The sequence below is a fragment of the Chelonia mydas genome, chromosome 12, assembly GCF_015237465.2.
Source record: "Chelonia mydas isolate rCheMyd1 chromosome 12, rCheMyd1.pri.v2, whole genome shotgun sequence".
Taxonomy (NCBI): domain Eukaryota; kingdom Metazoa; phylum Chordata; order Testudines; family Cheloniidae; genus Chelonia; species Chelonia mydas.
In genome coordinates, this window is record NC_051252.2 from 26,567,711 (window position 1) to 26,583,240 (window position 15,530).

General features: G+C 39.0%; 1 protein-coding gene across 2 annotated transcripts in view; it reads left to right on the plus strand.

The window, feature by feature from the left end:
• CDH11 (cadherin 11) overlaps positions 1–15,530 on the plus strand; it is a 109,635-nt gene that overhangs the window by 75,493 nt on the left and 18,612 nt on the right. For both annotated transcript variants that reach the window (XM_037877846.2, XM_007058623.4), the window contains exons 3-7: positions 6,486–6,890; positions 8,022–8,316; positions 10,590–10,709; positions 11,223–11,390; positions 14,072–14,259. In XM_037877846.2, coding sequence (XP_037733774.1) covers positions 6,663–6,890; positions 8,022–8,316; positions 10,590–10,709; positions 11,223–11,390; positions 14,072–14,259 — 999 coding nt within the window. In that variant the 5' untranslated portion in view covers positions 6,486–6,662. The remainder of the gene's footprint in view (positions 1–6,485; positions 6,891–8,021; positions 8,317–10,589; positions 10,710–11,222; positions 11,391–14,071; positions 14,260–15,530) is intronic.

Consider the following 15,530-nt stretch of genomic DNA (forward strand, 5'->3'; position numbering starts at 1 on the left):
ATCCACTGATGTATGCATGTATAAATAAAATTACACCCCTCCCCTCTGAACATGTCCATATATACCTGGCCATTCTGCATTCCTCAACTCATCTCCCTCAATAAAACATAAAGACTAGTTAAGATTCATTATGTACCCTAAAGATGAACAAATTTGGTTTCTGTTTGACCTCTTTGGTTTCCAGATCCAAACATGGCATTAGCCCCATCCCATTTAAACTGGGAGACTATTCGTTTGAGTTCCTCTGATGAGTGCATCTGTGCTCATATCAATCAAAGACAGAGACTGTCTGTTAGGCATCCAGGCCTCAGAATGTTTCAGGTTAGACCATGGAGTTGCCATGAGTCCTAACTAAGGGGCAGTGTGGAATTGCACTGCCCCAGGAGCAGATGAGAGTCCAACTTCTCCCTGTGCGCCAGCTCAGCTGTGTTGATGGGTGTGTATGGGGAGGTGGAATTAAGGCCCCACCTTTTCCCCAGCTGTGCTCAGACATTCCCTGCCTACCTGAGCAGTCAGGGGTGTAACATAGTCATAGGAGCTCCACCAGCAGTTCTCCTGCTTGTGCTCTGACCCGCAATGTGGGTAGCACATTCATATAAGGGGTAACTCACGTTCTTGTGCGCATGACTCACAGTGTGACTTACAGTTGAACCCTTGAGATTTTATAAATTGAAACCCTTAAACTCCATCAGAAGATAATCTGGAGCAATATAGTGTACTTGTTCAATCATGAAATAAAATATGTATTTGTTCATCTGACAGTACTAAAATTCTGCTATAACAATGCTAATAAAATTGTCAAAGAACTCTCTGGGGATAAAGAAAACATTTCTCTTTTTCGCTAATTCTGACTAAAACTGAGAGCTCATTTAGACTGGGAATTTGTGAAATTTTACTCAATGTTCTTGTAAAATTTCTCAAAATACTATCATCCATCATTTTGTCATTACAGTGTACTCTTGAATATACATTATCAAATGTATCCTGGAGGAACGATTACTAGTTTAGTGTGTTGTGCAGAAGTTCTGGGCTAGACAAATCAAAGGAATTGTTTGGGCTATAATACTTTGGCATATGGTCATTTAATAGAGGTACATACAGGAAGTAAGCTTAACTCTATTGGGATTATTTCTGCTACATATAGAAAAAAAAAAAAGTTGGCTAGATACAACTTCCGAGACTCTGGTTTTGTCATTAAAATAATCTCTGGTGACTCCGTAGTCTTGTCTATGATTCATGTGTAAACGATCAGCACAATTTTTGTCCAAGAAAGTTTGAAACTGAAGTTCTGTGGGGAAAGCTGTCTTTTTTGGAGAGAAAAACATTTTAGTGTGGTGGACCGAAATTGTGCTTTGTTACTCTGGGATAACCCATTTTACTACATTGAAGTTGCTCTGCTATAAAAGAGGGCAAAATTTGGGCACTGTTTGAAGTTTGGTAGTGTTCAAAGTATCTACAATATAGTTAACATTAGTTTAGATTGGCTATTCAATTTAAGAATGGTATTGATATAAGCAATATTGGGGTAGCATTTGGACAGACTCTAAACTGGATGATCAGGAGAAAGGAGTAATAGACCCCTTCTCCATTCAGCACCCATTGCAAGAACATATCAGAATTACAATCCTGGCCTCTGGGGAGCACAGGGACTGCTCAATCCATGCATTCTGGGGAGCATATTGCTCCAAAAGGAGAAGGACCATAACCCTATCCCAACTTTGCAGCAGCCCATGGAGTAAGTCTGTGGTACATAGGGGAGTACATTTCACTGGTAGAATGTGACTCAGGGCTTAAGGAGGATCAGTGCCTAATAGGCTCAACAGAGAGCTTTGTTTTAAGATATTTCTAATAAAGTATATTTTTATTTGCATTTTCAAAAGGCTTGAAGCCCAGCCTCCATTTTTATAGGTACACTTTTCACTTGCATTTTTACATCTGCCAAACACATTGCACATGCAAAGCAGAGTATGTCCAACTCGGTCTGATTTTTTTTTCTTTTGTGATCATGTAGCTAGAAGTGCCCTTTAGAGAAGTGCTCCTCTCCATGGCACAGGGAGACCTCACTATGTGTTACATATTTGCAATACAGGATATATATTATTTCAAGTTTTAAGTGAACTTTGTCTTTTATATCTCAAGTAAAAGCAAACCACGCCTGTTCATTTGTTGACATAGGGTTATTTTCTGATTTAATAATGTGAGATAGCTGATTAGTACTTATTTCTATGTGTTTATGGTGGGACTAGCATTCAATCTCTAAAAAATCTCAGAATTTGCTTGTTAGCAGTTAAAATTTACTATCTCCTCCTAGATCCATCTTGTCCCAAACCTTGTTACAGTATCTACTCAAGTATAAAAAAGGAGAATTGGGTTGGATTTCTAGTAATTTCTAAGGGAAATACATGGTTTTGAAATCAGAAACTGTTTACTATGAAATTCCAAACAACAGTGAAAAAATTAGGATATGGTATTTGGGGCAATGTAGATAGATGGCCATCCATATTGTTTGCCATAGTTTCAGAATGGTACAATCTTTGTGTAGAGTTAGTTGAATAATCATAATAATTTTAAAACAGTTATTCCCAATTAATCGTTGATTGAAGAAAGGCAAAATTTACAATGAATTATTCTAACAGTTTTATCTACATGTGAATGTAGCACAGCATCTGAATCAATCTGTTGCAAATTGTGGCTTTCTGGACATTAACCAGAGCCACATTCCAATCATCTGCTGCAAGTTCAGTTCCCAGATCTGCATGCCATGCTTGGGAAGTGATGAGGTATTTTTCCTCTGGTGTTGGCCAAAAGACAATAATTGGTTTATAAATTGTTTAGCTGCTTTTCCATATTGGCCCGTTGAAGAAATAAACTGTTTATTTTCAACCTGGAAGTTACTTTTAAATGGTTTATATGGCGTGAGTTAATTGTTTTGGAAGCAAGTCTCCTTTCTTTTTAAAGATGCCACTGTAGTTTGACTTTTAGTTATATTTGTTGTTATAGCTTAATTTAGCAGCATCTCATACACCTTGGCTGGTAGGAAGCACTTTATAAATAAAGCACCAAATAGTCAGCTGATTTAAATCGGAGTAACTTCATGGACTTCACTGGTGCTATGTCAGTTTACTCTAGCTAAGGGTCTGATATAAAGTTATTAACTTTCCTTATTAAGATAGGTTTGGATCTTACTTACTAGTGTGCAAAGACCATACTACTATGATCAGTCCCATTGTGTGTTTACAGAATCGGGCTCTTAGAAAAAGCCCCTTGTAGGTATAATACTTCCCTCTGTATTAGGAATATATAACCCTATTCCTCTTGCAAAGAGGTTTAAAAATAAAGGATTGGAGACAATTACCATTTTAAATCCTAATTAGTAAATTAAGTACGGCTATGTGGTTAATGTTTTGTATCTAGTGCTTCACACTTCAATAACTGATAGTAAACACTTGTATGTATCTGAATATCTGCTCCATTATTTTAAACCATCTTGTATAAAGCCTTTGCTGATAATTACATAACAATACTGGTAATAAAGTTATATGATGTTTTGGGTATTGTGGAATATTTGGTTGTTTACTTACTTTAATTGTTGGTGGCATGATTTGAAATTAACGATCTGGAGAACAGGATTCAAATATACAGGGTTTTTTTTCTTTTTAAACTTGTTTTGAAATTCTATTAATGCAAACTGTTCACTTGCTAAGCCTGCTGTAAAATAAGCGGAAACAATGCACCAGCAGCAAAACAGGGTAACTGTCTCCATTCATCTTATTGGAGTGTTGGGGCCTTATTATAAAAATGTGCCAGTGCTATTAACTGCTGCACTTCAGAATAGCATGCTTCCAGCAAGTGTACGTGACCAGTATGACTGGCTATAACTTGCACATCATGGTGCTCCATTCATTTGAAAGGACACTCCATAGGAAACTGCTCCTGAAACACATCCATATTTTAGGTTAAGTGAATGCAGTTATGCAACAAGCTGAGCCAGCTACAGTATTTAGAGTTTTGGTTGTGCCCAAAACAGATGAATGCAGACAAAAATATCCCATTGTAACACTACAGAGGTGACTTTAAAGCCTGCTCATTGTGGGTTAAATTCAGCTCTCAGCTCTGGTGTAAATCCAGATTCATTCCGCTGAGTGGATTGGAGTGACTCTGGATTTACACCTGTGTAACTGGAGAAGAATTTGGCTACATATTTAAGATGACATTTCTAAACTTTGAGCTACGTTTAATGGATATTTACTTAAATGGAAGTGACGCTTAGCCAGTGATCATCAAGTAATAGGTGCTGCAGTTTGACTTTTCTACACAAAAGTGAGAAATAATCTGTTTCCATTTTCTCTAAGAATGAGTTATTATCAGAGAAAGATCGTTCCATGGTGACTTTTTTTCATGAATAAAACACTAATAATACAGAATAAAAACTAGTTTTCAGTCTCTTATTTCAGGCTCCAGCGCTTCTGGTGTCAAAAATAATTTCACTTATCAGCAAAATGGCCGCAAACATAAGTAAGCTCAGAAAGTACAGCTCTGACTAAATCTGTCGTTCCTTGATACAATGCACAGTTTATACCTAACATAGATTTCTGAAATTTTAAATCATTTTTCTGAGCCAAATTGTGGGGTTTTCCTTTAAAGGATGAATAGTGTTCTTGGCTTTCCTATCTCCCATCCTTTTATGACTCTTTCATAATATGGCATAGAGAAAATAATATTGAAAAAAATTCAAATGGTTACTTTAAATGGTCTTATTAAATATTCCTGAGAAAAAAAAGTGAAATTCTTCTGTGCCAGATTGTTCTCAAATATATGCATAATCCTCATTAAATATTAGGCTGGAGCCATTGCCATGTCATAGTTAAGATTGTTTCTGGTTTACACTAAAAATGGAAGATCAACGTCTTTGTTTTATATGAAAAACACAGTGTGTCTGCCCCCAAATGTTTATCACAAACTTGAATGTATGCTTTTGAACAGAACTGTGCAAAGAGTACAGTGGTAGGGAGGGTCTAAATAGGATTTGGGGAAGGGGATGATAAATGTGTGGCATTTCTACTGGGAGAGAGTTAAGACTGGGGTGCATGCTCTGTGGTGTGGCTGTGCTAATAGTGAGCTGAGTGTCTTTGGGTGAAGGAGTAGAGTGTGGGCAGCATTAACTTTTCAGTTCCTTGTCTTTCTGTGTTACATGTATTATTATAGAGAATCCTTAACTAACACAGAACATTGTGTGTGTGTGAGAGAAAGAATATAGCCTTAAGTTAGTATTTTGTTAGTATTCTGTAGCAGATACAAAGTGAATTACTGAGAATCCTAAAATAAACATTCCAGGAACAGTAAAAGTTGGTGGTTCAGTACAGGTATAGGTGCTGGAACTAGGGCTGCTGGTGTCCATCATACACAGGGTTTACAGTTTGGTTCAATGGCTCTCAGCACCCCCACTGTACAGATTGTTCCAGCACCACAGAGTACAGATGTTCTTTAAATAAAGGCAGAAAAAACATTGCATGGGAAGCCCCAGGGGTATATCCAAGGGGTACTTTAAGATAGGTTGTTAGTACAGGAAGTGTAGTCTTAGTTCAGGTCTCACTGTATTAGACAATCTTATGGTCAAACTTTGACCCTGACCTATTACACATAGAAGTGATCAGATATAAAGAAAGAGGCAATGTCATTTGAGCAACTAAAACTTAGGCGTATGTATATATTGCAATAAAATAAAAACCTGTGGCACTGCGTCTCAGAGCCTGGGTCAATTAACTTCGGATTGTGGGGCTAAGCATGGCATTCTAGCCATTCAGGATTAGGCTAAAGATTGGGCTTTGAGACTCACCACTCTCATGGGGTTTCAGAGCCTGGGTTCCAGCTTGAACCCGAATGTCTACACTGCAATTTTTAGCTGGCAGCCTAAGCCTGAGTCAGTGGACCAGGGCCATTTGCAGCCATGGGTCTTTTATGACATTGCAGACGTACCCTTAGAGACACCTGGAATAGGTGCTACTGCCAAAGGTCACATTATCAAAGAGTCTGTAGGTATTTTTACTCATTCATGATGAAGGTTGGTGGAGACAGGAGTGATAAGGGAAACACTGAAGTTTGGGAATGCTTCTAAGCACTCACTGACAATATTTTCTTAGAGTACTGAATGCAATCTGCGATCTATATGTGCATCATTGTCTCCTGAATCAGGAGAAGAATTGACAGACTCTTGAGTAAAAAAGCAAGGAGTTTTACTGGAAAAGCACCAGAAAAGAAAAACCTTATTTAGAATATTCATAGTTGGTGGTAATTATATCAAAGTATTATTTTCCTACTGAATCATTAGTTTTTGATGGCTGTTATATTCTTTCAGTGGACAACGGGTATTACCCCTGTGCTATGTTGGTACTAGTTTCATTTTAGAAATTACAGTTGGCTTATAATTGTCACTTCTCAAAGATAGGGGAAAGACTGACACTTTTCTCCACTCCTCTTTCTTTCAGCAATTAAGCTGAGAACCTGCAGAGCATTAAAGTGATGCACTTAATGACCAGTGGCATCCTATATGCAGAACATTACATCTGAAAATTTCCATTAGCTCCGAGGTTCTTACTTCAGAGGTGGCCCTGGGTGGAAGGAGGAGATTCTCGAATACTCCTGTGCCTATAAATTAACCAAAAATGAAGGAGGACAGTTGTTTACATGCTGCTCTTATATGCCTGGGCATGCTATATTACAGCCATGCCATGTCTACAGAAAAACTCAACCATTTAAGGCCGTCACTCCATGGTCACCATGAAAAAGGAAAAGAAGGGCAAGTTCTGCATCGTTCAAAAAGAGGCTGGGTGTGGAATCAGTTCTTTGTAATAGAAGAGTACACAGGACCAGATCCTGTACTAGTTGGCAAGGTAAGAAATGTATTCTACATTTTCGTTCGTATTTTAATGTTTACTATTTCCAGCCTCATTGCAGTGTGAGCTGCTTTTTTTTCCTCCAGTACTTTTCTTTCATACCAGCTGCCTAATCAGCACCCTCTGAAACTTCTGGTATTAATCGTTTCATCTGTAGCTTAATAAGAATCTGATCCAAAGTGTATTGAAATCAAGGAGAGTCTTTCCATTGACTTCAGTACACTTTGACTTGTGGCCTGAGAGCAGTAGATTGAAACCTTCTCTACTAGGACCAAAAGGATCATTTGCGCAACAAGCCTGATCCCCAAACTGGCCACTGTGTCCCAGTAAATCATCATACCATTCTCAATTTTGGTGTCCAGTCATTAGAGCATAGCTCTCACTGTTGTAAGGATAGCCTAGAAAATACCAACCTGTGCAAAAGTTAAAAACAGATTTGACCTGACACACCAAAGGAAAAAAGAACCTAAGTGTATGTCTACAAGGCAGCTGGGAGATGTCAATCTCAGGGCAGTTAGACGGACTAGCACTAGCTCACTAAAAATAGCCATGTGGCACAAGCAACAGCTTGGGCTGGCAGGCTTGGACTTGGGCGGCTAGCGTGAACCACCACCTGTGCCACATGGCCATGCTGCTATCATTAGAGGAGAGCTAATGCAAGTCTGTCTATCTGCTCTGGGAGTTACAGCTCCCAGCTGCAGTGAACACATACTCTAATTGTACATCTAGATTTTAAGATATTACTCAGTAAGATTAAATATGTTAGACTGCATTAGATATTCTGGGCCTGACTCTCCCCTCTGTTACACTTATTTTACCTCCTCCAAAGTCAGTTGGGTTATTTTAGCTTAAGAACGGTGTAATAGAGTGGAGAGTCAGACTCAGTGAGCCAAATTCTGTCATCAGTTTGTTGAGTTAAATGAAAGTTAGACACATGTAAGCAAAAGAAAATCTGGTCCATTGCGCACCTAACTTATTAAATTGAAGTCTGCATTAGTTATGAAAGTTAAGAAAGTTGAGTCAGCAGTGGCTAGACAGTAATGCACAGTAATTCAATTACTATTTTAGTGGCTGGAAATACATAGTGTATATTGGTTTGTTACAATATGTATGTTTATCATTTTGTAGCTTCATTCAGATATCGATTCTGGAGACGGAAACATTAAATACATTCTCTCAGGTGAAGGCGCAGGAATCATTTTTGTTATTGATGACAAATCAGGGAACATCCATGCAACAAAGACACTGGACCGAGAAGAGAGAGCTCAGTATATTTTAACGGCACAAGCTGTAGACAGAAACACGAACAGACCTTTGGAACCACCCTCTGAATTCATTGTGAAAGTTCAAGATATAAATGACAACCCACCTGAGTTCCTACATGAAAACTATCATGCAAATGTGCCAGAGAGGTCCAACGTGGGTAAGTACAGATAAATGCATGCCTTTTTACACTTTTTTGGAGTAAATTACATTGACAGTGAATCTTAGGTACATCTAATTAACATCTTCCCAATGTCTGGAAGGTAAAATGTATTCAGTTCCTCTATTAATCAATGAAATATCCTCTGTCATTTGCTCTAATTAGCTGAAGGATTCAAACTCTGCTACAGCAAATCCAGTATTGCCAACCACAAGAGATCAAAAATCTTGAGTCAGACCCCCTCACAAGGTCAAAATCATGAGACTGGCCTCAGAAATCATGAGATTTAAAAACCACCATCAAACCATGTATTTTAATCTGTCTTTTGATTTTTTAACACTGTCTCTACTCTTCTGGAAATGTGTGTGTGATAATTTCAGATTGAAAAGTCAACCTTTTAATGCACACATATCTTTCTATGGCAGCTCAAATGCAGATGCAGTGTATGCATATTGAAGGAGAATTAGAATAGAGAAGATGCAGAGTGGTATTTTTGGTGGGTTTTTGGGGGGTGGGGGCTAGTGCTAAGCAAAGACTCATTTAAATATAATTTCGTGATGCTTCTGTTATTGGTATCTCAAAAGTATCCCTTCAAAAATGGAGGGCTGGGGCTGAGAGAAGGCATCCCTCCTGGTTGGAAAAACAGGGAGTACATGTATTAAGTGATTATACCCGAGATAACGCTCAGTGAAGATCCATGGTGTGATAAAATTAAAATATGATGGTAAAAACCCTAAATCACACATATTTAGAAGCATACTGTGGAAGGCCTATAAAATGGAGCTGAGAAATGAACAGCCTCATCACACACATCACTTCCTCTATGTATCAAGTTTTCCAGTTATTTTTCAGTAAAGATTTATGTGAGCTGCAAACATGTGTACATGCAAGAATACCATTACAACATCAACCAGCTTTCAGAGCTTTCTGTCTTTCAGTGCAGTAATTATGTTTAGGCCCAAACTATTTTTTTAAATAATCAATACAATTATATTCAAAATATGTCAAAAATAACTGTAAATCATTGTTCTTTCTTTGTATAATTCAATAACTACGTAAGTAAATACAATATCCCACAATCACAAAACATTTATTGTTAAAAAATCTCTCCTAATTAGTAGTTCAAAAAGCTAAAAATAATTCATTTTATTTTAATTATTCTTCCTTCCCACAGCCCCCAGGCTTCTCCCGTTCCCCAAACCTGGCAGCACCCTGTAGTCCCCACACCCCAGTTCAGCACTCCCAGCCTCACCTCTGCTCCTCACAGGGTTCTTCACACATGTCCAGGCCTGGTGGGCAGCAGCAGCGTCCCCTCTTATCTCTCTTTTCCCAGGCTTGGGTGGGGGGGCACCAGGGGGCTTTTCACACCCCTCTGCCCATTCCTAGGCTGGATTTTGCAGGGGGGAGGAGAAGAAACACCGTCCTGTCTGTGTTTCTCACAGGAGGGGAGAGGGAGAAGAAAGTTGAGGGACACAGAGCTGCTGGGCTCTTTGCTCCCTCTGCCCCCCCCCCCACCTCCCCTCTGAGCATGGTGAGCCAAGATGAGAGACTCTGCTGGCTTCCAGAAGGGCTGAACTTCTGGAATGGGTTGGAGCATCACCAGACGAGCTCCAAACCCCTCTGAAATCACTTGAGATAAAATCATGAGAGTTGGCAATGCTACAAGACTGATGGTTGTAGAGTCTCTGCAAGCCTGTATGCGGGTCGAGGAGTGGGGAGGGTTCCCCCAATTGAGAGGGGTCAAACCAAGGTTTGTGGCGCAAGAGGTGCAGTGATCTACAGGGCGTATAGTACTCTTAATCTTGGCTGAGCTATGTAATGTAGCTGTAAGCTAGAGCATAATGCCACTTTACATTTTCCCCTGGTTGAAATCAGCCAGCCAGAGAAAAGCTCACCCCTGCCTTGGGGATCACTACAAGCAGCATTTCTGTAAGTGTACTTGTGGAGAGTGTAGCTCCACAAGTACACATATGAAGGAGGTAGTCTTGGGTGGCTGTATAATGCCCAAGTAGTATAATGTATATTAGGCTGTATAATTTATTGGATGGAGATGACCCATAATCACTATCATTATTGGTGACTTCCTAGGGCTTGTATTTTCTAAAGCACAAATTGCTAAAATAGATCTCAGTAATTGGTGAAATGTTTTTGTTTTGTTTTTTTGGAGTGGAAAAAGTCACATAAAACAGGCTTCTCTGTGGTTTGACTGAAAGCACCTCTGTGGCTTTAGCAAACACATTTGCTTTTTAAATGTCCTTTCTCTACTTTTTTAGGTACATCAGTTATTCAGGTAACCGCTTCGGATGCTGATGATCCTACCTATGGGAACAGTGCCAAACTGGTTTACAGTATTCTTGAAGGTCAGCCGTACTTCTCCGTGGAAGCACAAACAGGTATGACTGAGCCAGGCTTATTTGTTTGGAACACCATCACTTTTTTGAGTACATTAATATGAATAACTAAATATTTTGGCCCAGATCCTCAGTAGCAGCTATGGGGCAATGTAGTTCATCTTGGGGTGTGCGTACAAATAGCTCTAAGTCACCTTCATTCTCTCCTTCCTCTGCCCGAGCGGTTCAGTAGGGTGGTCCTGTGGCATGTATTAGCATTTAAGAGAGGTATCCCTGAGACAAGACTATTCCCCTCTGTGAGTTGCAGAGAGATAGTGTAGAAGCTGAAATGCAGGCTCTATGCTGCTAAAGAATTACCCTGTGGTCAGCTGTGTTGCTTTTAGGGCCGCGTTCCCTGCATGGTATGGTGCATAGTGGCTAGAACCCAAGGGAGACTCTGGGCCATTGTTGCTCTATGCAGCATGTATGATACATCTTAAATACACTGTATAATATGCAGGTACCAGTTTTGCGTGACTAAAAATATTTATATGACATTTTTGCTTGAATGTACAGGTATTATTAGAACTGCTCTTCCCAACATGGACAGAGAAGCTAAGGAAGAATATCATGTTGTAATACAGGCAAAAGATATGGGAGGACACATGGGAGGACTCTCAGGGACAACCAAAGTGACAATTACACTTACTGATGTCAATGACAACCCACCAAAGTTCCCACAGAGTAAGTGACAAGTCCCTTAATACATAACGGTTACTACTAATTATACTTAACACTTATGTAGTGCCTTGTATATTCAAAGAAATAGTAACTAATGGAGTACCACATCAGAAATGTGAGATAGGTAAGTATTATTTTCTGCAGAGTCCTTAAATGATTTGTCCAGTGCTACAGAGTGAGTCATTTTCAGAGCCAGGATTAGAAGCCAGGGGATTCCTGGCGCCACGCTTCATTTTGAAAACCATCGAACCATGTTGAATTATAAACGTACCTATGGTGAGATCAATGTGATGTAGTCTAGACTTTTATGGAAGTGAAGCCCCTGTAATTGAGACAGTTAAAACTAGGCTGGAGAAAGTCCTTGAAAATATATTTTAGGGGAAAGACTTGCACTGCGGCAATGATGGATTAAGATTACTTAATAAGTGTTTTCCAACTTGAATTTTTAACACTGCAGATGTACAAAAGCCTGCTCAGAAAAAGCAGGCTCCGTTTCACATTCTGTTCAGACTATAACAACATTACCAGAAAAAAAATCTTTGAGATTCTGTCAAAAATCTGATGGAGAACCAGGAGGAGTTAAAAGAACGGATCTTCAAATTCTCACCTCCACTGTGTGTCAGCAGTTTATTCTGTTTTTGGAGATGTACAATATATGTGGGGTTTCCACAGTACCTTGGTCTACACCCACTCGTAGGCTCTTGCAGTGAGACTAACACTGTTCTAAAGAAGAGCCAATGTGGCTTTCCCTTATACAGTTCTCTCTATTCATAGCTATTTCCAAGTTGTAGTTTATGATAGTCATTTCTAACTGTGCAAGTCCACTTCTGTCTATTGATAAATATTGGTGAATGGCAGATGATCTATTCAATCTTTTTACCTCAGCTACACCATACGCCGTCTAAGGTGTTTCTCAGGCAAGAGGTGCTTTCCTTGGCCACAGATGAAAGAGCACTGCACATCCTGCTAACAACTCACGGTTATGCTCTTTCAGCTCTTTGACAGCCCTGGAGCTGAGTGAGGATCACTTTCTATTTCATGTATTCTTTCAATTTTAGGGCCTGATGCTGCATCCTTCACTTGTATGTATAGTCCTACTGAAGTCAGGACTGTTCACGTAGCTAAAGATTGTAGGATTGTACCTTTATTCCCTTGTGAATAGTTATATTCACAGGTGGCCGATCAAATAAAATTTAGCTCAATTAAATTTTCTGATTGGTGACAAATAATGCTAGTTACTACAAGTAAAGTGCATTAGTTTTTAGTTGCCAGGCTAGCTATTTGGTTTTCAGATATATTTTCGTCTTATTTAGTTGTTTATTTTAGCTCATTCAAACTTTGGAGCTGGATGGAAGCCCAGGCATGGAGCCTTAAAATTACCCCTATCCTGGAGGGGATTTTCTACCATGTAGGACAAACTGCGCTGAATTGTATTTAAAAAAAAAGTTTCACTTGTCCAGTAAGAAAAGAAAGATCTTAGATTTGCAGAAGTCTAACAGTTTAACACATTGCATTCATTTGAGGTCCAAGTGACCTTCTGTCAATAGATTGAACTGTTATTGTGAAACCTGCTTTAATTTAGGATTGTTTGTGACTGAAGTTAGTGTTTCATTTCTATCATATATGCTATTGTGCTTACAATGACTGAAGCAAGTCCACACCTGGTATACCTCCACTGATGTTCCTCAAATGATACTTGAGGGTGGGGGTTAGATTTACCCCATTATATTTTATCTTGCTGGCTGTATGCTTTCCTGGGTTTGTTCATGCTATCGGTAATGTAAAGAATTCCAAAGTTGTTAATCGGTATTTACGGGCAGGCTATGTTATTTAAACTCTGGCTTGGGTTGGAAGGCACCCAGAGATTTGCATTGTGTAAGAAGCTGCAGGAGGACTGTGCCTCAGGAGACAGGATATTGCTTGGAGCCTTCTGGTGCACAGGAGCATTGCTTACGCTGCACCATCCTCACCCTTTCCAGAGATTTGTGGCACTGGGACCCACAGAGGGGATAGTCCCTGAGTTAGGGTGGGAATTTTCCTGTTATTCTCCCCTCTATGGATCTGTACTTGGGCCCCACATAGTCGGGCGTGTACTGAATTGTGCTAAATTTCACTACTTTGCAGTGAATGCAATTTCATATTCCAAGTGAGAACCATGGAAAGCAGCAGATTTATTCTTTTAAGTGCCACAGCAGTAAGATTTTATCCAGTTCCTGTTCTATAATTTGTGGCTTTTGAATGAATGGCAGTTACCCTCCTAGGCTTCTCGCAGTTGAAGTTCATACCATGAATCATTTGAAATGTAATTTTCTCTAGATTTTTGTAATAACATCTCCAGTATGAATTATAACCTTGATGTCACAATAATTTCTGCATTCTGATTGTATGATCAGTTGGCCTTTTAACTCCTGCTAGCACACTAGAGGTGAAGGTAGTAATTGGGAAGGTAATTTTATACAGATTAGCAACATGACCGCAGATTTCACTAACGACCTCAATCTCAAAGTAACCTAGACCTTTATAATATAACCATTCCTTCAATGGATAACTCCATTACTGCATGTGGATAATTTAAAGTTTAATAATTTGCTGTGCTATTTTTACATGTATAAATGAAACAGGTAAAAAATACAAATACTTTAAGAAGCAAACTGTGTAATTACAACTGAATGCTTTTTGCCTAGGTGTGTACCAGATGTCAATATCAGAAGCATCCATTCCAGGGGAAGAAGTAGGACGACTGAAGGCCAAAGATCCAGATATTGGAGAAAATGGCTTAGTGACTTACAGCATCATTGATGGAGATGGTGTGGAAATGTTTGAAATTACAACAGATTATGAGACTCAGGAAGGTGTTGTGAAGCTTAAGAAGGTGAGCACTCCTGTCCTTTCAAGCCTATTAATATACACAACATACTTCATTTTCTTTATCATAGAAGATACAATACCAATAGATTACTGTTCATGTTAAAATTATGGTAAATGCAATTGTATATAATTTTGGTTATGAAGCTGTGATTAACTCTGAGCTCCCATTTTACTGTTCTCTGATAATGCCCAGAGCCAAAATGGAAAGAAGTAACTGAATGGAAAGCAGTACTACAAAAAAACCTCTATAGTGGGTTTATTAATATAAAGGGAAGAAATTATTATATATTCTTTAATAGCATTCTGTACTGATCTACCACTTGAGAAATCAACACCTTTCACTCTTCAAAGCATACTGAGAATTACTGCAGAAATAAACGATGGGATTGCTTTATTTGTTTTAATCAAGCATTCATTTTCAAGTTGGTAGTGTCATAAGAATTTTAAGATAATATGCAAAGTATCAAGGATTTGCCTGTATTTCTGTTAAAAGAAATCATTTAAAATATCAATACTGCTTCCCTCTCATTCTACCTAGATAGAAAGAAAAGGATAAAGTGGTGTGCAAGTAAGAATAGAAAGTCAAATAGAAAAATGTTATATTCCCATCAAGGGATTCTGCCATTTGACTAGCTAAGATAATTTCAAATGGCTTGTGCCCACAATTCAAAAACAGTTTCCTTGTATTACATTGCTGATGCCACTGCACATAGAACAATGAACACCTGATAGCAAGTCATGATGAAATGCAACAGCCTCAACTTCATTAGTAACAAATCCTTGCACAACACCCAAACCTAGCAAACACTCCCTGTAGTTTTAATTTATACCTAGATAACCCCAGGTCATTTTCTGTGCCCACTACATTACAAGTGAGAGTGAGGTCTCAAATATGGACCATGGCATCATTGCTCTCCTCCAACACATGGGTAAGAGGAGACTGTGCATGTGCACAAGTGAGGCTAAACACTAAGGACACAAGGTGGGTGAGGTAATGTCTTTTATTGGACCAACTTCTGTTGGTGAGAGTGACAAGCTTTTGACCTTACACAGAGCTCTTCTTCAGGTCAGAGCTCTGTGTAAGCTCGAAAGCCTCTCTCGCTCACCAACAGAAGTTGGTCCAACAAAAGATATTATTCTTACCCACCTTGTCTCTCTAATGTCCTGGAACCCTACATGGCTTCAACAATACTGGTAAATACCAGGCACATTCCTCTTCACTCTAGGGTATGAAGTCTGAAGTCCCTTATGTACTCATTCTTTTATTCTCAAAAC